This window comes from Acipenser ruthenus, chromosome 35, assembly GCF_902713425.1.
Source record: "Acipenser ruthenus chromosome 35, fAciRut3.2 maternal haplotype, whole genome shotgun sequence".
Classification (NCBI taxonomy): Eukaryota; Metazoa; Chordata; class Actinopteri; order Acipenseriformes; family Acipenseridae; genus Acipenser; species Acipenser ruthenus.
The window spans coordinates 1,967,790-1,993,326 of NC_081223.1; the positions used below are offsets into that span (position 1 = coordinate 1,967,790).

At 41.2% G+C, this 25,537-nt stretch overlaps 2 protein-coding genes, 1 long non-coding RNA gene and 2 other non-coding genes across 5 annotated transcripts in view; 3 read left to right on the forward strand and 2 right to left on the reverse strand.

Moving 5' to 3' along the window:
* The window catches only part of LOC117395269 (DELTA-stichotoxin-Hcr4a-like), a 412,383-nt gene that overhangs the window by 154,142 nt on the left and 232,704 nt on the right, over positions 1-25,537 (reverse strand). The window lies entirely within an intron of this gene.
* LOC131705588 (small nucleolar RNA U3) lies at positions 3,844-4,056 on the reverse strand. The gene has a single exon (XR_009310535.1). It is a non-coding gene; the product is annotated as a small nucleolar RNA U3 (small nucleolar RNA).
* trnan-guu (transfer RNA asparagine (anticodon GUU)) lies at positions 7,223-7,296 on the forward strand. The gene has a single exon. It is a non-coding gene; the product is annotated as a tRNA-Asn (tRNA).
* Positions 10,710-11,075, forward strand: LOC131705195 (uncharacterized). The gene is made up of 3 exons (XR_009310221.1): positions 10,710-10,803; positions 10,891-10,949; positions 11,040-11,075. It is a non-coding gene; the product is annotated as an uncharacterized LOC131705195 (long non-coding RNA).
* On the forward strand, positions 16,018-17,176 carry LOC131705190 (zona pellucida sperm-binding protein 2-like). Its single transcript, XM_059007441.1, has 5 exons — positions 16,018-16,199; positions 16,288-16,429; positions 16,677-16,770; positions 16,864-16,968; positions 17,061-17,176. The coding sequence occupies exons 2-5, from the start codon at positions 16,388-16,390 to the stop codon at positions 17,168-17,170; spliced, it is 351 nt and encodes a 116-aa protein (XP_058863424.1). The 5' UTR covers positions 16,018-16,199; positions 16,288-16,387; the 3' UTR covers positions 17,171-17,176.

Genomic DNA, 25,537 nt, shown 5'->3' on the forward strand with positions numbered 1-25,537 from the left:
GAAATCTATTGGTGTTTGCTCCTACATGTTCATATCCTGCCGACTACGTGCACCGTTTTTATATCTTCGTTGTTAATTCTTAAAGGTCTGTTAAGCTTAAAGGTATCAATCATTACTTGCTGTACTTTCTTCAAAACTAGTATTTCTATAGCTATTTTCACTATCTCATGCAAGGAAGTGTTAATATGACTTTATTACCCAACTATGTCATTGAAGACTGGCCAACATTAATTTCGGATTCACTTTAGTTTATTGTGCTATATCAAATGAAACATAAAAATGAATCGCAATACAATAAATCTCTGTTTGATCGCTATACAATCTATATGTTGTGTAGGCTAAATTGTATAAATAAATGTCCGGAAACATTCAAATTCAAACACGTTAAAAAATGAAATAGTGTGGAATAGAAACAAAGACGGTTTTGACCTCGACGTGATTTGTACACGCAACCTTCTGATCTGAAGTCAGACGCGCTACCGTTGCGCCACGAAGTCTAGGTGTAATGCCAGCTTGTTATGCAATGCTAGAGTGTACAGCAAGCATGCCAAACATGGTAATGCCGACGCTGATGCTAGGAAAACACTCGGTATCACCAGGGTCATAGGAAACAGCCGACTCAATACATGTTCGTAGCCAGCAGGGCTATGAAGTTGTCGGAAGTGTGTTTGATTCTCAGCTTTAAAAGTAAAGAAAACATAAAACAATGCGATTTGCTTTTATAAATTTCATTATTTGAAACGTGGGCATAAACACAGCTGTATTGGCTGGGAATCGTCTCTGGTCAATTACTTGGAAAGCAGCTATGCTGACCAATATATCACCTATAAGGAAAAGCTGGCAGTACTGAGTGACACACAAGACGGATTCTCTCAGCGCATCTCCTCTGAATGCGCACTGGCACAAAGGGGCTTTGCTCATCTAATGACGTGGCAGAATGCAATAATGTAGTGGGTTAATTTGCCAACAAAAGAAACATAAATACATGTGTATGTATTTGACACAAATGACCATATGCCTGTGTTTATGTATTTATTTTCTGCACGTATTAATTAGTATTGTGTGAATATTTTATTTAGATCGTTTTTTTCTTTTCATAATTTTCTGTTTGCTTTGCACTGTGTTTTTTGCTGTGTTGATTATTATTTGTCTATTTTGTAGGTGCACGAGTGAAACGGAGTTCGTAATTAAAGTATTTTTTGTTTTGTTTATCACAAGCACTGAGCACACGGACCTCAGGTCCCGCCCCAAACAATTGCAGGTACCTGTACACACCTGGAATTAGAAGGGCTTTGAGGAATAAAAAGGGTGAGGAACTAGGAGACTGGGAGCATGGAACTAGGAGATACCGGAATAGGAAAGAGAGAGAAGCCGAGGGAAGTAAACGAGAATAAAGAGGACGAGATTAGACAGCGAGTGGTTAGGTTTTTTTTGTGCACGGACAGTGTCAGTTTCGTTTTGTTATTTTTTTTCGGGGACTCACTCTGGGAGGACTGCGGAACTTGGTGATTGAAGACATTTGAAAAGAGGTACTGACAAGAACCTTTGCGTTCGTGGTTTGTCAGGATATCAGGATCTCTCCTGAGGCCTTCAGCTGAAGCGCAGCACCCTATGGAGAGGGCTGCCCAAACAGGCGTCTGGACAGGAGCCCTAGGAGGAGGTCTGGACCAGAGAGTGGATGACGTATGGTTAAGTGAACAAATACACATTAAAATGCATCTAACGCTCAAAAATAAAACAATAATTCAAATAAACAAACTGTGCAAAAAAAGGAAAACCAATCCAATTAAAATTCAAAAATCATAAGTGATAATACTGAATAAAATAATAATCAACACATTCGACACCCGTGACATTACCACCACTGCGATCTTGAAAATGTTTGTATGCCACAAAATAATGAACAGTCGTTCATTATTTTGTGTATCAGCCGCCACACAAAGCTGAGCGCAGTGCGGTATACTGTAATGATGTTCCAGTCAGTCTGCCCGGACTGCACTTGAACCATCTTAAAAACACGAAGCCCCTAATAAGCTAATTTGTAAAAGTTAGTAAAGAGTTGCGCTAATAAAACTAAGCTAAATTTGAACTCCTAGCTGGAGCAACGAGAGAGGGCGAGAGGGCGGGGCAGAGAAGGAGGGGGAGACGCTGCTAGGCAACCGGCTCGTGAACATTCCACTCAGCTGAGCAGAGACCGTTAGGATTTAAAAATGCGAACGTTCCGAGCGGCGTTAGGCGCTTCGTTAAATTAACACACCGTTGCTGGCATTTTAATTTTGAAGAAAACCATATTTTAAATACTCAAATAGCACTGTATTAAAAAAATATATTATGTTTTTCAAAGTAATACGTTATGTGGAATATTAAAATGTACTTGGCTTGATTCATGCCAAAGCTGCCCGATTTCAGCCTTGCTGAAGCACCCCCAGATCATCACCGGTCCTCCACCACATTTCACAGTGGGTGCGAGACACTGAGGCTTGTAGGCCTCTCCAGGTCTCCGTCTAACCATTAGACGACCAGGTGTTGGGCAAAGCTGAAAATTGGACTCATCTGGGGGTGCTTCAGCAAGGCTGGAATCGGGCAGATTTGTCTTTGTGAAGGACTCATGAATCAAGCCAAGTACAAGGTTGTCCTGGAAGAAAACTTGCTTCCTTCTGCTCTGACAATATCAATGTGAAAGACTGGTGGAGAGCATGCCAAGACGCATGAAAGCTGTGCTTGAAAATCAGGGTTATTCCACCAAATATTGATTTCTGAACTCTTCCTAAGTTAAAACATTACTATTGTGTTGTTTAAAAATGAATATGAACTTATTTTCTTTGCATTATTCGAGGTCTGACAACACTGCATCTTTTTTGTTATTTTGACCAGTTGTCATTTTCTGCAAATAAATGCTCTAAATGACAATATTTTTATTTGGAATTTAGGAGAAATGTTGTCAGTAGTTTATAGAATAAAACAAAAATGTTCATTTTACCCAAACACATACCTATAAAAAGTAAAACCAGAGAAACTGATAATTTTGCAGTGGTCTCTTAATTTTTTCCAGAGCTGTATATATATAATGTAATCCACGGGATTTCCACAACGCGATGGTTTATCTTATTTTGCCAAGAATAATATTAAATATAATATTTTTTAAAATATTATAAAGATAAAGTAGTATACAGTTTGAACACATTAGAAGCTGTTCAAGGACGCACATTTTAATGACTAGTCTATATGAAAACATTCTTGTGAAAAAAAAACAACCAGCTAAAAACCATTATTTGATTTTCCTGTCTATTTTTAACAAAGACAATGACGTCTGCAGACAGCGTTAGTGTTCTGGTCAGCGAGAAGTACTGAATAACTGTTTGCACTGTTCCGTGTTTGTTTTCAGCTCATTGAAAGATGACATTCTACAATGACATTTATCCACTTTACCCTCAACAAAGGACGCCCTTCATCTTCAACCTCAGCCAGCTCATACTCATTCTGGTGTTTTTAGTCCTTGCTTGCAGTTTCCTTGTTATACTAACAGTCATTTCTAATGAGAAAATACTGTTTCCAGCTAAACCGACACAGGCACCAAAATGTGAGTGTAACATAGATTATTCTGCTCCAGTTTCGGACTGCAAATGCATGTAATGAACTTCTCTTCCACTAGGCGTCGCTTGAAACACAAGAATCCACTGTTATTTAATATTAATAACCCGCTTTCCAAACACTACACACTTAAACTAGATAATATATCCTATCTTAAAGAAACTTTCTTTTGTAATACATATCATATACCACGATGCTAACAAACTTAAAACTCCTTTTTATTTTTTATTTACCATTTATAAAATGTCACAAACCACTCAGACTGTGTTTTCTTCCTCCACCCTCAAAAGAGAGCAGAACGGTCATCAATGATCAAGAACAGCTACAGTGAAGCAGCATTTAAGACCCGCTTCACGCTCAGAAGAAAACACTGTAACTCCTCATCATGGTTAGCGAGACCAGACACTTTAGAAACGCATTTCACTAGACACAAACTATAAAAATGATCCCTGAAAGTATAGTCTTAACAAATACAGGGGAAAACAACTTCCCTACTCCCGGCATGTATCACTGCAGTGATGGAGTCTGTGTCAGTTTCCTTTCTAGTATAACACTTGTTCATAGTAATGTTAATAATTGCCAATGTGTTTCAAACACAAAATTCACATAATGAAATAACCACTCAATTAAAGTATAATGTAAAAAAGAGAAGATAAGTAATACCCAGGGTGCACCTCTCTATGAATAATTTAAAGAAACAACCAATCACCAATCTCTCTAGCCGGGGGAGGTTTCAGTCCCCGCCCACCTGCATAGTATTCAGGAGGAGGAAGGCTCTGGTCATTTCAAGGGTTTTGCTGCAAATGTGTTTCTTACCCTTTAAGTGCCGTTGTCCTAATCCGAGGCTACTTTGTCATTTTTGGCGCATTTTTAACTGGCATCTTATTTGAATGTTCTTTTAACTCTATTGTTATGATAACTTACTCTAATTGTGTTAACCGTAACAGTTAAGTCTAGATGTAACGTATCAGATTACATAAACACACCTTGTGTTCAGAATTTTATTTTTTTTTTAATGTATGCGTCCTCTATGGGTAGAGGCAGATAAGCTGCGTACCTGCTGTTTCTACACATTAACATTTACGAAATACACACACTAAATTGAAATGTAAAATTTTAGAAAATCTACTTTACCAACAGAAGAAAAACAAGCTAGCAGAGGATGGTTTCGATCCATCGACCTCTGGGTTATGGGTCCAGCACGCTTCCGCTGCGCCTCTCTGCTATGCCACTCTGCTACAGCTGCTGCAGTTGAGATGATCCGTTTTCTTTTCTCCCAAATACGGTATGCAAAGTATGCAACCTGCCCACTGATCACAGGCAGTTTTATCCCCCAGTTTCGGCTGCCAATTCCAATATTCAGTCTGTAAAGCATCTTAAATCGTGGAAAGCGCTCTTTGTTTAAAATTACACTGAAGACTTATTTTGTTCGACCAGGTTAATAATTGCAACACCAACGTCTGCTGTTCAACTAAACACAACAATCTCCAGTCTTCTGCAATCTGCTCATCACTACATGGCCACAGCCTTAGCCCCAGCGACCAAATCTTCATTTACCATTGGATGGAAAACATTTACAACTTTCTGCACTCAAAACAAAATACATCCCATTCCGATTTAATGAACAGCGGATTGTAGCCTCCATCGCCCATGCAAGGGATTCTCTTCACTTAGCCCCCACTACCGTTAAAGCCTACATCTCTGGAATTCAGTATTTCTGCTGCCTCATCTCCGTCCCTTCTCCAACACTCCTATCCATCCCATCAGTTTGCTGACACTCAGAGAGATCCTCAAGAGCCCCCCCTCCCTGCTGCTCCCTCCTGGCTCCCTATATCAATAGACATCCTTCACTCTTTAATCTCTACCCTCAGAAAAGGCTGCTCTGTCTATTCAATGACCTGACCATGGAAGTACTATGTCTAACTGCTCTTGTGAAGCACTTCCTCTGCAGGACTCCTGGAGGAACAGAGTGCACCCTGTGAACTTATCATGACAACACCAGTGATTTACCAGTGGGAAAAAAGGCAACAGTTACCAGGACATCAAGAGGAATACAATGGATAGACTCTGAGCGTTAAGCCATTTCAACCATGAGGTCTTGTGAACCATTCCGTGCACCCAGATACTGGCCAGCTGTAGTAATTTTACTACAGAATACTACACCTTGAAGTAAAAAAAAAAAGTTAACCAACCAACATTCTGTGCCCAGATTCGTATCTCTCTCACCTATAACCTTCAGCACCTCCTTGCCTTTATGACAGACCTCAGGCTATCCCTTAACCTGGCCCCTTCCTCCATCAGGAATTATCTCTCAGGTATACAGCACCAGTTCCTCCTCCGTTCCCAACCCAGCAGTCGGAGGATGCTGCCTGACCCAGCAGAAAGTGTTTATATCTAATCCTTTGCTCTTCTTGTGTCTCCCTCTCTACATCACCTAGCGGCCAGAGCATGCTGCCTGACCCGACGAGAAGGGAAAACTCTTCGTCCCCCTATCTCGTCCTGCTATCAGTATCTAACCTCAATGTTACTAAGCACCATTCCCAAACTCCAGCCCTCAATCTCGCCATCCCTCTCAAACTCCTCTCACTCTTAAACTCTCAAATGTCTCGCCCCTCTCAAGCCTTCTAAGCAACCGGAGAAATCATTCTTAATATCTCACTCCCAATTTTCGCCTCTCAAGCCCCTCGTAGGCAACCAGTGAAATATTAGTCAAGGCCTATTCTTATGTTCTCTAGAAATGACCCTTTCAAATATAGACTTAACTTTTATTGGCAGACCGTCACCCCCAACTGGCAAGCTCTACTTCATATGATACAATGACTGGGCAACAACGAGGTGTTCCATTAACAATACAAACTAACTTGAGGCAGCCAAGCCGTTAAAGCATACCTTAAGTGTGTCGTGTGATACAAAAGCAAGTTTTGGCATTTTTGCATTGCCTGCCTCAAACAAGCTCGAGCCACAGCACACAGCGCTGCTGCATCGGGACACAGATTGTGGATTTATAAGCGACTGAATAAAAGAGCTGAGACTACTTTTTGAAGAAATTGAAAACATACCTCTAGTCGAAATATCTGCTATTTAGTTAATTAATTTATTTTTTGAATTTGCAAATGGCAGACTACATTGCCAATAAGACAATCTGAATTGCTCATATTAAGCTGCGATGTAGCCTATGAGAATCACGGGCACAATTCAAGGGGAATTAGCTCAAATGGTAGAGCGCTCGCTTAGCATGCGAGAAGTAGCGGGATCGATGCCCGCATTCTACAAATAGTTTTAATGTATCTGCGTATTTAGTCCCAACGCATTATGGAGATAATTACAAAGTGTGACAATTCTTTTTAACAGAGTCGCCTGCCCTACATGTGTATTTTAAAGCAAAGTCTCCTAATTTGTAATATTCCCCAGGCTGAAAAACTGCAGTGCGCCCTCCATCGTATGCCTTCCGAGAAGCGGAGATTTTTTATATTTTTTGTAGCAATGAAAGAATTTGTCTTATTTGGGAATAAATATAAATGGCTTGAAGTTTGCTTGCATTGGTTTGAATACATGTAATTGTGATTACAGACTTTGCTGCCCAGTGTTGCTTTCTTCTTAGATGTGGTCTCAGTTTTGGCTGAGCAGGATGGTCTCTGTGGCGCAATCGGTTAGCGCATTCGGCTGTTAACCGAAAGGTTGGTGGTTCAAGCCCACCCAGGGACAGTGCTTTATGCATTTCTTAATCACATTAGAAAATGGCACTCTGCTATGTTATTATTTCCTCCAATTACACTGAAGAAGAAAATGTGTTTTGTTTTTTAGTTCAAAATAATATAAAACAAAAAAATTCTTACTGTTTGCCGAAACCCGGGATCGAACCAGGGACCTTTAAATCTTCAGTGTAACGCTCTCCCAGCTGAGCTTTTTCGGCTTAACAAGCCTCCTTCCTCGAGATAACATTCTTTTTTAGAAAAGTTGTAATATAATTAAGTACATTTCTAAACAGTCCGATAGTAACATATATAATCTCAAAGCGCTATAATTTATTTCAACTCTTATGAAAGACAAGTATCCTTGCGCATTATATCATCCCTTGATTGCGAAATGTAATATTAATTAATTGTGTATTTGTAATTAAGAAATGCAGCTACCTTATAATTATTTATGAAAGATTATAAAAATCAAACACTGCTACCAACTCCTGTGTGGAATTTCATAGAAAATTGCACTAATAATTTAGAAGCTTTATTCCTACATTTTTAATGGTAATACTGACAATCCTTTATCAAGTTCACTGTACCTGTGTATTTGCATGGTCCAGTATAAGAAGGTACGATTATTCTGGAGTTCTTGGTTGCTCAGATCAGCACCAGTCATCAGAGCTGAAAAACAACAGCAATAGGTACCTGGTATGGTAACTGGACCACATATCATTTATATCAACTGACTGTTTTCCACCAAATATAATAATGCCAGTATGTGATATGTGTATACTAAAACATTCATTATATAGCAGCCAAGTTCAAATCACACCATCAGTTATAAAAATGCATTGTAATAGATAATGAAATTAGCACTGAAAGGGAGACCTATGCATTGATTCAAATTCGAACATACATGGTTGAACCTTCTGGGGCGATACCAGCTTATGGATCACTTTGTATCAGTCAGGTTGAGTCTGCCATCAGCCTTTCTTCTAAACAAGGGTTCCATCTGAACCTGAAAAAAGAGCATTTGTGACAGAATAGCAAGGTTGCAGTTAAACAAAAGACTTCAATTAAACAAATAGGCTAAACACAAAATAGTCACAATGGCCAAATGGGGACTTATTGTTGAAAAAGAGAGATTATTTTTTTAAAAAGCATGGAGTACCCATGTTCACGTTTTTTAAGTATTGCTTTCAAAACAAGATCATTTTTCAATGAAAACTAAATTAAACTTAAAAACCTAAAGTTAAATACAGTAATATAACGTTCATGGATACATAATTAAAAGGAAATGATAGAAAAGCACAATGTATCCGATACTATCAATGTACAATGCACTATTCTGGTACTATAATGCAGTACCACCATGATAATACGATTGTACTTTTTATTTCTAAGAAGTATCCTGGTATCTACAGTATAATGCAACACTACACCACGGTACTATATGGTACTATTTATTTTACCATGGTACGATTTCTGTTGTCCCGGATACAAGTATTACAGTATCATTATAACGGACAAATATATTAAATATAATTGCGCTTTGGATAAAACAGTCCCTCAAACAAGTTTCTAGCTGTCGTAAATATTACATGTTTTAACACTCAGAACTGACACCTATTGTAAAAATGTCAATCGTGTATTTTTATTGATAATATTACGAAACACAGAGTTTACTATCCACGCATTTCTACAGCTGACATTTGTAATACGAACATATATTATTATTGGCATTTTTAATTTTTTTCTTACTATACGTACAGTACTAGTGACAATTAAAATAATAGTGTAATAAAATTCTTCCCTTCAGATGATTGTATTTCGAAATAAACCAAAAGTCTTCACGATTCAATAATCTCCCGCCGTTGAGAACGCGCAGGATTCGAGGGAGTTCTACGAGATCTGATTGGATAATTCCGTCACTTCATCCTTGGTAGCTCTGCGAAATCTGATTGGCTCGCTCCTGGTCAATTCTTGGTAGTGACACGGGCTATGATTGGTCAAAGCTACCAAGATCTTCCCAAGATTGCAGATCGGGTGGGAGGGAGAGCTGGCCGGGCTGGGGGGCGCACAGAAATGCACCGCTGAACAGAACACCCCCCCTCAGACATGTGCTGTCTATTCACGGGAACACACCACTGAACCAGTTAGTTCAGATGAGCGCTGGATACACAAGAAACAATCTGACAATTTCACAAATAAACCCGTTTGTGTTCAAACCTATGAGAGGTGGAATGTAACAAAAATGTGAACTGCAAAAGCCAGAGCGTCAAACATCAACGACAAAGTTCAACATTTGAATTGAAATAACAGCTGTCAAATAGACAAAGCTCAACACTCGAAGATAATATGCCGAATTGAAAATGCTCAACACACTAATTGAATTAATTATACATAAAATAATGAATGCACTTAAGCTCAACAATTGAAATGGGAACTTCAGATCTTAAATAAATTGATTACAATTCAAATTTCCAACACGCCATCCGATTTGTGTTTAGTCTGTTCTAAATCAATACTGCGCGTTGTATTTCAGGTTAAGCGCTGTGCTTTCCATTTGCCGCTTGGTCATTCTATTCCCCGGGACTGCCCCTGTCATGGCAAATCTGACATGCTAAAGAGATGCTTTGCACTGTTTCTTAAATCAAGTGGCCTCAAATAAATTGTCTACTTTAATGTCTGCTTAGCCTACCTATCAGTCTGGTGAAATTGTAAAAATGTGTAATTGACTTGTGGATGTTCACATCAGAACTCGAGCTGTCATTCTCGTCCCCTCAAACTGGCGCAGGCAACACATCTGCCTGGATTCCTGCATGATATAAATGTGTTTCTTCATTTGCGCGGCCTGCTTTTTATTATTCATTGGGGTTTGTTTACTACACGCCTCCATAGCTGAGCCTTTAATCAGACAGTCCTTGTAGGTGACAGTCCAGTTTGATCCGCACGTACTTCTGCCAAACTTAAATTCAAAGTACAATCTTCTAAATGGGTTGTAATATAATTTCAAAAGTATTATTTATTTATTTATTTATTTATTTATTTATTTATTTTAATTAACGTACTGATTTAAAATTAGAGGACTAATATGAAAGAGGTGCGTGCATCAATTGCAGCTAATTAGCTCCCATTAGCACCTGAACCTCTTTATAACCCCATTATTATTATTATTTATTTCTTAGCAGACGCCCTTATCCAGGGCGACTTACAATTGTTACAAGACATCACATTATTTTTACATTTATACAGTTGGGTTTTTACTGGAGCAATCTAGGTAAAGTACCTTGCTCAAGGGTACAGCAGCAGTGAACCCCACCTGGGATTGAACCCACGACCCTCCGGTCAAGCGACCAGAGCCCTAACCACTACTCCACACTGCTGCCCTGCTACCCATTGCGCACTAAGGAACACCAAACTCAGCTACTGACGGTTTTGTTTTTATTATTGTTTCTTTATAACGGTGAAAGAAGTTCACGGTCGGGGCTGCCTTGGATTTAATGATGCCGTGTTGTCTTAGATTTGGGTAATTAATTGTTGATCTTTTCTCTGCTTTAGAAACGTTCATTTTATTGTGTGTTTCTCACTTGCGTGTTTTTTTTTTCCAATGCAGAATAACATTGCTGTTAGCAGTGTTAGTCACAGAAGTTTGGACGCAGAACCCCCCTCTAGGTACGATAACGGTCGCTTCAGCAGAGCTGTACTTTCAGCTTCCTGTTTATTTGCCGGTTGTGTGTTTTCAAGTATCGTTGTCTTCTGCAGGCTCGGTGAGGACAGAATGTCAAGGGAGTGTTATGTGATGATGTTGGAGAAGTCTTTTGTTGGAAAGTATTTTCGCATCAATGTGATTGGTGAGTGATCATTTTTCTTGAATGGAAAGCTTTTGATGTACAAAGCCTGTTGACTCGTAATGTAATAACGTGAATTAAGTACAGAGCACTCCTGCGCTGTATGGCATCAACCAGGCTTTGTTTTTGTAAGATGCAGGGTATGAAAAGCTCTTGCGTTGGATTTAAAAGCATGTTGCTGATCACACTAAATAGACCTGTGCTGCTACAACCTTAGTCAGATTTGTTGACTGCAAGTGCGCAGAAATAGAAATCATTTACTCTAAACCTACTGTTCCGAACAAGCGTATAATTCTACTAATATAGTTTTAAAAATTTCAATAAGTAGATGAGATGGGGCGGTGGGGGTGTTCACTTTTATATCTCTACCTTGCTTGATCATGTGTACAGTTTCTTAAAAGGCCAACTTAATTTCTTTCCATAGACAATAAGGGGGCGCTTGTGTCCCTCTCTCCAAGACTGGCTGCACAGTGTGGATATAGCTTAACCGTTGACTTCTTGGGAAATGCCAGGTTCCTTGCTTCTGTGGTGAGCTGCTTTGCTCAGAACACAGTGAGTCATCATTTTATTTCTTGTAAACTTGTTTCTAATGGTGACATGCTGGGACTAACTTTAGCCTTTGTTTCCAGAATGATGAGACCTACAAGCTGACAGTACAAATCAGTGTCTTCTCAAACAGTGCTATGACTTCAGCTTCCTCCTATGTTCAGAGCATGACATGCCGCTATTCTCCATGGGCAGAGAGGGAGATTCTTTGTGAAAGAAACTACATGGAGGTAAGGGCTGTCGGGATGTGATAATGCTGTTCAGTATAACTTGTTGGGTTGTGTGGGTATTTAATTGTCACTACAGAAGTGCTTCACTCATGACTAATGTGAATTCTCTTTAGGTTTCTGTGAGAAGAGGGGTGCCACTTATTGAGCCCAACTTTGTTCAAGATGATCCTGATTGGTCCCTTGCATACCCTGAGGTAGAATCATGTGACTTTGCATTTGCTTCATTCATGTCCCCTTGGTCTTGCCTATTGACGTCTACTCTACTGTCTCATCTAGAGGAAGCAAAATCTAACGGCCCCCTTAACTTTAACCTGTCTCCCAAGAGGGTGGCCATATTGGAATTGTGTGACATTTAAGGCATTGGCTTTGCATGTATTCTGTGATTGCTTTGGTAAAATATAATTGTGGAGAAGTTAACTGTTTCTTGTCAGTGTGCGAGCCTTGTATTTCAACCACTGAGGTAGTGGCTTCATATGTGCAGGGCTATAAATCCTTCATGATAAATGTGTCCTGATTTTACCTTTTTGAAGACTGCTGCATAGGTGCAATTTCAGGTATTGTCCTAAAGTTTGGTACACTGATGTAGTAAGGACCCGTACAAATGAATGGCTGTAAACTCTGCCTGTATCTGATCCAGACCACATGCTTTCATGTAGGCTCTTTCGTACGCAGTTGTATTTGAGGATTTACTCTGTTCCATTAGATGCCTGGTGAATCTAGAAGGGTTTCAGTGATGCGTTTGTTAAACATTCACCTTTCAGTTTTAGTTCCTGTTTTATTAAACAAGCCATCTGCTGTGACCAATCCTTTTAGACTGGGGATGCTTTGTGTTCAAACTCCCTATTCTGATGAGATTTTCTTCTGCTAGGCAACTGCTGCTGACAACAGCATCTGGAAAATTGTGTTCCATCTCCCAGCAAATAGAAAGACAACTATGACTGTTGCTCAGGCCATGACAAATGGCTATGGCATAAACACTACACCAACTCGAATTCTGGTTAGAGCTGCATACAACTCCACAGAAAGCCAGCCTCAGGTGGTAAGTAGTCTAGGCTTCATTGTTCTCTAGTATAGTATATCCAGACTATGAAGGTAGACAAGTCTTGCTTTTGTTTTAGTAAAAGTTCCCCCTCTTCTCCAACAGATCCAAACTGTACCAATGGCTGTGCTAAGATCAACCACCTTTTATAAGCAAAGATGGATGGTCATGATGGTGGACACTGCAGTTGCATGTCCTACTGGTGAGTAAGCTTATGGAGGGCAACGGTGCTCAAGAACTGTTCTAGGTTTTAGGTTGAAGTGTGAATTTTCTATACCAAGTCTATGGTGTTCCTTTCTGTCAGATGGAACGGCCTTCACAGAACAGATGATTACATGGAATGTTCCCCGTGTTCTGCCTCCTCTTGTTCCGGCACCACAAATTACTACCCTTGATGTTCAAATGGGAGTTGATGGCCGCAAGCTTGACCCTGCAACGATTCATAATAGAGATTATAAACTGGATGTCGGTCCCCAGCTAATCACTGTAAAAATTCCTGTGGGAGCTGATGGTGGATATTACAAGGTATGTAGAAGTTCAACATCTTCTAAATCCTTCTCATTTTAAAGCTTGCTTCCTAAAATGCTTCTGTGCTTTCAGAGCCATGTATTGGACAACACCTATGTGATCTCTTACTCTATTGAACCAATGCTGGAGCATACCTGGCAAGATGGGCCTGAGAAGACCAAGTACACAGTACTTCATCCAATAACCACTCCTTTCATGCCTCGGCCACCAGTTGTCACAAACAGTATGTAGAACTTGTCCACATGCAGTAAATCAAAGGGATTTGTTGCAGTGCTCCACTTCATATCCTTCATTTTTAACTGCATGCTTTAATTTCAGACACTGTTCCTAAAGCCAGAGTGTTCAATGTGACCCTGGGGACATTCCTGCCTGATGTGGAGCTGGTCAAAATTATAGTTGGACCAGAGACGTTAACTGTGCCAGAAGCCAACCTAAAAGGTTATAATGTCCAGGAGCATGTCTTTCCCAATGGATCCAAGACCTACACCCTCCAGGTGCCATTTGAGGACCCCAATGTGAAGCAAAAGGTAACATCTCACATGTTGAGCCATCCAACTGCCCTTTCAAAACGCTTTCTTCCTGTGGACGTGTTGCTTGCTGTCTGACTTTGGGTTTAATCCTACAAACCCTTGCTCTTCTTTCAGGTAACTCCTCCAGACACCAGAACCTACATTCTGCCCCTGACCTACTTGCTGAATATAGTGCCAGAGAATACACCCTTTACTCATCCTGCTGTAGTCGAAGCCATTCTCAAAGACATCAGTAAGTGCCTGACTATTTGGTCAACAACTACCCTTTTCTAACCAATCCAGTCCATTGCCCTGACAACTGCTCTTTCTCTTGCAGTTCCACCTACAGTAACTGGCTACTGTGATGGTGCTGCATTCTATACCATGGTAACATATGGCAACATGGGTCGCAACTGGGTTCCTTTTGTGGGCTCAAGAGAACTTGGTGGAAGTCTGCTTGCCCTGTACAAGTATAATGCCAACTCTACCAATTTCTGGATGACTGTGCCATACAATTCAGTTGATGCCACATATGAAGTAAGTGATGGAACTTTAATGTGTTTTTAGTTGTCTTGGGTTCAACACATTACTGACCTGATGTACTGTCTCTGTAGGTGATCAGTTCTTCGGGCATCAGAAGCAGACTTGACTTGACCTTGAAGGATATTGGGACCATGGTTGTGGTGGCTGATTTCTCCCTGTCCTGCAGTTTCCCTACAAAGATGATTGGTAACTCTCCTGCAGACAAGTTATTCTTTTAGAATAGCTGCTTTTGAGATTGGCCAAAGGTTGCAATGAAGTGTTATTCGAGCAATAATCTGTTTCCTTTACCTGGATCCAAATGCTGTGTTTCAGATTGCTTCACCAATGGAACTATGGCAGCTCTTGCTGTGAAAGTGGAATCTGTCCCCAGCTTGTCTCCAAGTCGACTAACTCTAAGGGATCCGAGTTGCCGGCCTCTTCAGTCTGATGCTATCAATGCGGTTTTCTACTTCAATGTCAACTCCTGTGGCACAACTAGAAGGGTTAGTATTGACAAATTTAAAACCATATTTTGAGGAGGTTCAACATATTGACAAGTTGGCCCCAACACCCCTGGATCAATCTGGATACCCATAGTGACCTGTGTTTGTATCGGCTGAATTGCTTGCATGAATCAGACCCTTGTCATCTGAAGGATGCCTTCATTGTATTGATCAAGGTGCTGTGACACATGACATGACTTTGTTATGGCATTGCATGTGCTGCCTATAGACCATTTGGGTCAATGGCAGTGAACTGGAAGGAGTGTACTAACTGGGGATGATCCGGTGGTGAGGTCGGGACTAAAGTAATGCATTAGTTAATACCAATTGCAGCTCAAGAGTCACCAGCTGCGTATTCAAATGTGTATTTGCGACAAACCCAAAATTTTACTGCTGTTGCCCTCCTAGAAGTTACTAAAACAATACCATATTCTAGCAGTTTCTGTAGACAGACTTGTGGTATCATACTAACTGGAACAAACATGAGGTCCCAAAAAAGTGTTCCATTATGAAATTGCAATATTCATGACAAACGCTTTTTATTTTTAAATTGTGAAATTGGTACAAAGTTAGTACACAGCTGGGGATGATCCCGAGTACCATATTAGCTAGTATGCAGCTCCATACTAAATCTACAAGTTCATTGCAACCTGAGCCTTTGTGATTTCTCTTCCAGTTTGACAACAACCTCCTGACTTATGAGAATGAAGTGCTGTTCACATCTTACCGGTAAGGATTGCAATCAAATTGAGTATCCTTGTGTTGAGGCTGAAACTCTGCTAACCCCATCTCCTCTTTCCAGGTTGAGAGTTGCCTGTCACTATCTGGTCAATGACACCAAGGTAGTGCAGTTCTTGTACCAGAATAATCCTGCACCTGTAGTCCAGCCTGGCTTGGGGGACCTTGCAGTCATCATGCGGCTTGCATTGGGTAGGACTTGGCAATTGAAATAATATAGATGCTCTAGTAGCGTGTTTCCACCTAAATTCTCCCTTGCATCTCTGCAGATTCAACCTACAACGACTTCTATGGAGCTCGGGATTACCCTGTTGTGAAGTACTTGCGAAGACCCTTGTATTTTGAGGTAGAGCTCCTGTACAGCAGGGATCCACAGGCTGAATTGTTTTTGGAGAACTGCTGGGCAACCTATTCTGCTGACAGGAATAGCTCTCCTAAGTGGGATGTTGTTGTGGACAGGTAAGATGCTGGAATATGATATTGCTGCTACAAAACCTAGGAATTGGAGTTGTGGCTGATGTGCTCCTGACCTACTTTCTCTTTCTAGCTGTGAGAACTCTGCAGATGAGTACTTGACCATCTTTCACCCAGTCTCCAGCAATGCAAGAGTGCTGTTCCCTTCCCATCTGAAGAGGTTTGAAGTGAAAATGTTTTCCTTCACAAGCGGCCGGGATGCACTGAAAGTACAGGTAAAGTGGAGTGTTGGGATGGGGGTCTTGTACCACAATGCATGGTATGGATTGCTTTGCAAGCAGCAAATGGTCACTGTGCTCAAATCTTTAGTGAGTTGGAATGAAGACATATAACTGTACTTTTGCAAGAAACACTTGCTATGATGCAATATATTTGTTTTTCAATTCAGTAATCCTCATTGGATGATGGTCCTGCCTGATCTATTGATGCTAGTTTTTCTTGACAAGGTGTGCTGTCTTTCAGATTTACTTCCACTGCAGTGTTGTGATATGTGATTCAAACCGGCCATCAGACAGCCTCTGTAGCAGACGGTGCATTCCAGGGAAACAGAGGCTTGGTAAGAGCTCTGTCTGTTGGCGGGAGGGGGGGGACATTTTGCATGCATTTTTGTCCATTTGTTTTGATGGACTCCTCCTAATTCCTCCTGTAGGTTGCAGTGCTGAAGGGATGGATGGTGGTGCAGTAAAGGCATTTGTGTCTTCTGGCCCAATTGAGCTGAAGAGAGATGGATCCCTTCACCTTATGCCTCGAAGCGGTAATATGCATGATGAGAACACAACTGCAGTTCAAGTAAAATATATAACTATCTCTTTATATTCCTCTAACTATTTCTTTCTTCTCTTGCAGGCCAATTCAATGTGTGGTCCCTTCTGGGAGCTGCAATGGGTGTGTGTTCAGTGGTTGTCTTTGTAGCTGGAGTTGTATATTTTTGGAAAATGCCAAAAAGTGTGTATTGATAAATAAAAAAAAAAATCTTGCTTGTAAAGGCTGTTTGGACTGTGTGGGTGTTTTTTTTTTTTTTTTTTTTTTTTTTTTTTGGTGGGTGCTTGACTAATTCTACACAGATTTATATATTGGTGTGTGTCAGAATGGCCATGTTAATGGGATTCTCTCCTCTTACTGCATTGAATGCTTTGCTTGTTGTCTGATCAGGCCATTCTCAATATGGTGTGTTATTCAAGGACCCTTCATTAATTCATTGTGAACGCTGGGGCAAAGACTTTCCTCCTCCTCCATGGAGCTGTAACCCTATTTTTATATTCCTTCTTGCTTTGACATGCTACCTTCAGTATGCAAAGTTTAGGGTTAAATTATCAACAAATTATATATAAAAAATTTATTATGTTCTAGCATCAGAGTTTTTTTTTTTTTTTTTGTTATGAATGCAAGTTTTCATTTTGTTCACTGCGGTTTATACGTCTTTTACTGGAAGTGGTCCCTGGTGAGAGCTCAAAGTAAGGTATTAGTTTAACTTTTCAGTTTTTAATACGGTGTGTACAACTGAGTCTTATTTTATGAGGAATTGGTTAAACAAACTGTTACTTAACCACATGTTGTTCTCCATGTTTGTTTTGACTAGTTTATATAGTCTGTTACTGGATGAACTCCTTTCACGGAACACGTTCCGTAACAAACCGGTACACCCGATGCGGGGAATCTTTAGATCCGCGCACCAGTCCGAACCAGAAGTTCCATTCTTTGAGCTGTTTGGTAAAACAGGAGGATATATATGAGAGAGAGTGCTCGATTACTGGAACTGAATTCACTACACCCGCTGGCAACCCCTTGTGTAATGTGTTTATATTATATAGAGGACGCTGATTTTGATGCAAGACTCGATCAGGCACATTCATGTTAAATCTGCTATCAAACTCTCCGGCGCCGTCACTCTGTGTGCTCTTTGCAACGGACTGCTCTTTGAAACACACTGAGTTCGTATTTATATTCATGTTGGGTTAATCAGAGATGACTATGGGCGGCCCGTCTGTAGTACTACCGGAGATTTTAATTGCACAGTTTGTACCACTCTGTGCAGCACCGTCCCGTTTGTAACACGGTACGTGAACTGCATTCTGCTAAACAAAACATCACAACAGCAGCAGCGCCATCTACTGGACAAAACCCAGACATACACGTTGAAACAATGATCCAGTTCAATATCTACAAAGCCTGAACAAGAAACTATTAGCGAAGCCCCGAAAAAGAAAATATTATACAAAACAGTTTAAAATCAAATGTTTAATTGTTAATCTAACCATTTTTAGTTACTGTGGAACTACTCTCAGTGGGGGGTTTCACAAATAAAAATTATTAAAATAAAGTTTAGTCTTCTTTATTTACCAACAACACCACACTCCTAGACCCATTTAATAATAGCAATTATACACTCCAGGGTCTGTGTGTTATCATGAGATATATCACCACTTCCTGGGTGGTTGAAGAACTCCACTTCGTCTAGTGCCTCCCAACGCACCCAAGGCGTGGTGATATTACCTCATGATAACACACACACCCTGTCGTGTATTACTGCTTCATTAATGTAGTCATTAGGTTTATATGTCACATTCCTTTGTTGTCACTGTATTGATTTAGATATTCGGGTTGGATACCTCGGAAGCCAGCGGAACTCCAGCGTTTCCCCGACAACCACTGATAACCCCTCCCGTGATGATCGGCGCTGCCATGACAACCCATGACATCACCCGCACAAGTTACAACACGGCGAGTCATTTTTTGTAGCACAGTATTAACGTGTTATTGTTTTCACAAAATAACATCAATAAGATTATCAGATCACCTGCTAGTGTGTACTAAACAAAACCTCAAATATCAGTGAATTGATACAGAGACAAGCCGTGGCACCAGCAAGGGGTTAAAATGAAATTAATAAATAAATTACGACATGAAAGAAAAATACATGTGGGTGTATTTTAATCAAAAATCCATGCATCCATAATTCTGATTATAATCCCACAGCTAATTCTTTACAAATGATCAATTTCTATGTTTCTCGGAGTGCTAATGTGGTGTACATATTAATGGATTTTAGAAATCATCTATGCTAGTCTGCCCCTCAAACAGTTTTAAATATAATTTAGATTTAAATGGCAGGTAGTATATAAATCAATTTCTAAAACAGGTCGCATTTTGTAATTTAAATAGGCCTACGTATGAGCTACCAAAACGTATTTTTGTTTCATGTCGTTATTAATGTATTTACTTATTTCTTTGGTTAAACTTTAATCCAGCCTTACATTTTAACTAATTGAAGTTACAGCGTGTCTATGTATGAATTACTGACGAGTAATATTTATGATTTGATTACTCTAGCAGATGAACTGATAATGTACGGATGTTATTTTGTGAAAACAATACAATATTAAAAAAAAGAAATACTACAACATTTAATAAATAAATAAATTATACACCAAACTGAAGCACATTTGTTTAGTCTTAATATCATAACAAATATACTTATTATAAATACGCACTTCCTTTTATTTGTTGGAAAACGGTATGGAAGTGAAGTAAAGTGTTTTTTTACAGTGCTATTTGAGTATTTAAAATATGGTTTTCTTCTAAATTAAAATGCCAGAAACGGTGTGTTAATTTAATGAAGCGCCTAACGCCGCTCGGAACGTTCGCATTTTTAAATCCTAACGGTCTCTGCTCAGCTGAGTGGAATGTTCACGAGCCGGTTGCCTAGCAGCGTCTCCCCCTCCTTCTCTGCCCCGCCCTCTCGCCCTCTCTCGTTGCTCCAGCTAGGATTTCAAATTTAGCTTCGTTATATTAGCGCAACTCTTTACTAACTTTTACAAATTAGCTTATTAGAGGCTTCGTGTTTTTAAGATGGTTCAGGTGCAGTCCGGGCAGACTGACTGGAACATCATTACAGTATACCGCACTGTGCTCAGCTTTGTGTGGCGGTTGATACACAAAATAATGAACAACTGTTAAATAAATCACATGTATTGCTTGTTAATGTTAATATGTATCTGGTATTCTAAGTATTATCAACAATTAATAATTCATCTATATTCATATTCAGAATGTAATACAGTATTAAGACAGGGTCCAGTATTATAAATAAATAAACACACTTTAAGAGAAACAGCAGTGATGTTTATTGTCCTATCCCATACATTCTCTATATGTTTCTACATTGTGGTTGCACAGGGACAAGGGACTCAGTGAAGTTAAAAAAAAAAAAAAAACTAGAGCCCCCAATTAACCAATATAGAAAGGGGGAAGAAATGTATTGCCTGTTTGCAGTACCTTACACCTCTATTAAATGTCATTTGCCATGTGTCTGCCCAGTTCTGAATGCTGTCTAGATCATTTTGAATGACCTTTGCTGCTGCAACAGTGTTTGCCACTCCTCCTAATTGGAACTGCAAACACAATTCAAAAAGGAAGTTAGAAAGGCCAAGAGAGATAGATACAAATGAACATTGCTTAGGGGGCTAAAACCAATTCCAAAATGTTTGTCCAATATTATAACAGCAAGAGAACATTCAAAGAGGAGGTTAAATGTGTAAGAGATAGAAATGGCAAAATCATAAACAAAGAAAACAAAAATAGCAAATATATGAAATGATCACTTTTCACAAGTTTTTACAAAGGAGGATACGGACAACATTACCATTATTATCATTATTATTATTATTATTATTATTATTATTATTATTATTATTATTTATTAGCAGACACCCTTATCCAGGGCGACTTACAATCGTAAGCAAATACATTTCAAGTATCACAGTACAAGTAATAATATTTTTGGTTCAAGCAAGTACAATTGTGACAAAATCCAATTCAATAATACAGCAGATAACAGTGTCAGTGATAGTTACATCAGGATCTGATTAAATACAAAATACTACAGATTAAACACTTGGCAGATTACAGTACTCTGAAATACAGTATTAAATGCAGTAAAATAGGGGGCAGATAAGAGCAAGTAAAGTGCATTTAAGGAAGGGTGATAGTGTCCCAGGCGAAAAACAGAGGAGTTCTACAGGTGCTGTCTGAAGAGGTGAGTCTTAAGGAGGCACCGGAATGTGGTCAGGGACTGGGCAGTCCTGACATCTGTAGGAAGGTTATTCCACCACTGCAGGGCGAGGGTGGAGAAGGAGTGGGCTCTGGAGGCAGGGGATCGTAGAGGAGGTAGAGCAAGTCTTCTAGTGCAGGCGGAGCGGAGAGGTCGAGTGGGGGTGTAGGGAGAGATGAGGGTCTGGAGGTAGCTGGGTGCAGTCTGGTCAAGGCATCTGTAGGCTAGTACAAGAGTCTTGAACTGGATGAGAACGGTGATCATGAGCCAATGAAAGTTGGGAAAGTACAGGAGGTCAGATTTAGACAGGTTGAGTTTGAGGTGATGCAGGTGCATCCAGGAGGAGATAACAGACAGACAGGAAGAGATACAGGAGGGGATGGTGGAGTCAGATGTGGGGAGGAGAGGAAAATCTGAGCATCATCAGCATAGCAATGGTATGAGAAACCATAGGATGCAATGAGGGGACCCAGGGAGCTGGTGTAGAGAGAGAACAGGAGAGGACCCGACTGACCCTTGGGGGACTCCTGTTCAGAGAGGGCGAGGTGTGGAGGTTGCTCCACGTCAGGTTACCTGGTAAGTGCGGTTGGAGAGGTAGGAGGAGAACCAGGCCAGAGCAGTGCCAGATTCCCAGGTCAGCGAGAGAGGATAGTAGAATAGAGTGATCAACAGTGTCAAAGGCAGCAGAGAGGTCGAGGAGAATTAGGACAGAGGAGAGAGAGGCAGCTCGGGCAGACTTTAGTGAGTTGGTGACAGACAGGAGGGTGGTTTTAGTGGAGTGAGCAGAGTGGAAGCCATATTGGAGAGGGTCGAGCAGAGAGTGTTTGGACGTGAAAGTAGAGAGCTGGCGGTGTACAGTCTGCTAGAGGGTTTTGGAGAGGAAGGGTAGGAGGCAGACAGGACGGTAGCTCTGGAGGGAGGTGGGGTTGAGGGAAGGTTTTTTGAGGAGGGAAGTGATAGAGGCTTGTTTGAAGGCAGAGGGAAAGAGACCAGAAAGGAGAGATAAGATGCTGTGTGGTCCAGTGGTTAAAGAAAGGGGCTTGTAACTAGGAGGTCCCCAGTTCAACTCCCACCTCAGCCACTGACTCATTGTGTGAACCTGAATAAGTCACTTAACCTCCTTGTGCTCCGTCTTTCGAGTGAGACGTAACTGTAAGTGACTCTGCTGATGCATAGTTCACACACCATAGTCTGTGTAAGTCGCCTTGGATAAAGGCATCTGCTAAATAAACAAATAATAATAATAATAAAATAATAATGTGTTGAGAAGGGAGGAGATGAAGGGAAGTAGAGCAGGAGCAGCAGCTTGAAAGAGGTGAGTAGGGAGGGGGTCCAGGGCACACGTGGTGGGTTTGTGACCCTGGAGCAGGGAGGAGAGGTCAGAGTCTGAGAGGGGAGAGAAGCTGGAGAAGGAGGGTGAGTTAGTAGGGGATGCAGTTGGTGTAGGGGTTGGAGTAGGAGGGGGTGCGGGGGAGGAAGTGGTGTTAAAGAGTTTGCGGATATCTGAGATTTTAGAAGAGAAGAAAGAGGCAAAGTCATCAGAGGAGATAGAGGAGGGAGGAGGAGGGGGGAGGGTTTAGGAGGGAGGAGAAGGTAGAGAATAGTTTACTTGGGTTGTTAGTGGAGGCTTGGATTACAGATTGGAAATAAGTACATTTAGCAGAGGAGAGAGTAGAGGAGAAGGAGGAGAGGAGAGTGCGGTAAAGGTCTAGGGCAGCAGGGAGTTGGTTCTCTTCCATTTCTTTTCAGCAGATGTGATTCTTGCTGAGCGGAGCGCAGAGGAGAGCCAGGGTTGGGGAGAGGAGGGGCGAGCAGGTCGGAAGCTGAGGGGACAGAGGGAGTCGAGGGAGGAGGGAGGAGAAGAGGGTGGAGGTAGCAGAGTCTACGGAGAGTTGTGAGAAGGAGTCGATAGGAGGGAGGTGAGAGAGAGCAGTGGAGGCAAGGACACAGGGGGAGAGAGAGCGGAGGTTACGGCGAGAGGTGACAGTGGGGGTAGGAGGAGCAGGGAGAGAGGGGAGAGACAGAGAAAAAGAGAGGGTGAGGTCCAGTTGACAGCCAGCTTTGTGGGTAGGGGGGGTGGAGAGAGACAGAAGTCGAAGGAGTGAAGGAGAGGGAGAAATCCGGCAGAGTGGCTGGGGTTGGAGAGATGGATACTGAAGTCACCTAACAGGACAGTTGGGGTAGACAGAGAGGACGGAGGAGAGTAGATAGTCAAGTTCATCTAGAAAGTGAGCGAGAGGTTCAGTGGGACGGTACAGTACAATTAACAGGAGTTCACAGGGAGAGGTTAGTTGGACAGTATGAAATTCAAAGGTATTAAAAGAGAGTGAGGAGAGGTCGGAGGGGACCGAAAAGAGTAAGGAGGGTGAGAGGAGAAGACCAGTCCCACCTCCCTGTCCAGTGACAGTATGGGACAGGACGTAGAGAGAGGACAGGGCAGCAGGAATTACAGTGTTATCAGGGGACAGCCAGTTTTCAGTGAGAGCAAGGAAATCGAGAGAGAGAGGTGGGAGGCAAAGGCAGAGATGAAATCAGCTTTGTTAGCAGAAGAGTGACAGTTCCAGAGTGCACCAGAGAGTGTGCGGGAGGGGGGGAGAGGCAGAGGGATGAGGTTAGAGGGGTTGGAGGAGCAGCGGCGAAGAGAGGGCAGAGGACGAGGACGAGAGGACAGAACAGGGATGTGAGAGACAGTCACAGCAGGACAGGTAAGACAAATAGGCACAGTGGGAGCGGTGGGGTGGAGGGTACAGACCTGACTAGTAGATAGCTTCTTCCAGAGCGCTGTTAGGTTCGGATCTATTCGAACAGCATCTCAGCGCAGGCCTCCCCTCGCTGCATTCCCACAGCTAGACTCCCACAGCTAGACTCCCGGCTCTTTTGTTGAGGCTCTTCTGTTTGCTGGCACTTCTTGCTGGCGTGGAAATAGGCTGCCTAATATATATATATATATATATATATATATATATATATATATATATATATATATATATATATACACTACCGGTCAAATGTTTTAGAACACCCCCATTTTTCCAGTTTTTATTGAAATTTAAGCAGTTCAAGTCCAGTGACTAACCTGAAATGGTACAAAGGTAAGCGGTAAACTGCCAGAGATTAAAAAAAAAAAGTTTAGGTTACCAAAAACTGAAAAATAATGTACATTTCAGAGTTATACAAAAAGGCCTTTTTCAGGGAACAAGTAATGGGTTAACAACTTACAGCTGTTCTGCAGCAATGGAAGTAAATTAACCCTTGAAAGTTGATGCTAACAATTCCTACAGGTGTCCCAACTTTTGTTGATTACTTACAAACCCTCTGTCTGTATAAAAGCAGTGTTGGAACAGACTGTGTTACTACACCCTCTTAAGCATTATTTGGACAGTATTGTACTGCAGGAAGTAGTATACTGCTCTCATAATGGCGAGAAAAAGGCAATTAACAAAGGAAGACAGACAGACCATTATAACCCTTAAAATTGTAGGTCTTTCCTTTAGAGAAATTGCAAAGAAAGCCAAGGTGTCAGTGAGTACAGTTTCCTACACCATCAAAAGGCACTTGGAAACTGGAGGAAACTCTGACAGGAAGAGGTCTGGCAGACCCAAAGCCACAACAGAATCAGAAGACAAGTTTCTGAGAGTCAACAGCTTGCGTGATAGGCGGCTCACAGGACAACAGCTTCAAGCACAGCTTGATAGGTCGAGTGGCAGTAAGAAAGCCATTGCTAAGATGGCAAAATAAGAAAAAGAGGCTTGCCTGGGCCATGAAGCACCGCCAGTGGACTACTGGGCAGCAGTGTGGAGTAGTGGTTAGGGCTCTGGAATCTTGAGCGGAGGGTTGTGGGTTCAATCCCCAGTGGGGGACACTGCTGTTGTACCCTTGAGCAAGGTACTTTACCTAGATTGCTCCAGTAAAAACCCAACTGTATAAATGGGTAATTGTATGTAAAATAATGTGATATCTGTATAATGTGAAATAATGTATAATGTGATATCTTGTAACAATTGTAAGTCGCCCTGGATAAGGGCGTCTGCTAAGAAATAAATAATAATAATACTGAAGACTGGAAGAAGGTCTTATGGACCGATGAATCAAAATTTGAAATCTTTGGTTCATCACGCAGGGTTTTTGTACGCCGTCGAGTAGGCGAAAGGATGGTTCCGCGGTGTGTGACACCAACTGTCAAACATGGAGGAGGAAGCGTGATGGTCTGGGGCTCTTGTGCTGGATCCAGAGTCGGCGACTTGCACAGAGTGAGTGGCACCCTGAACCAAAA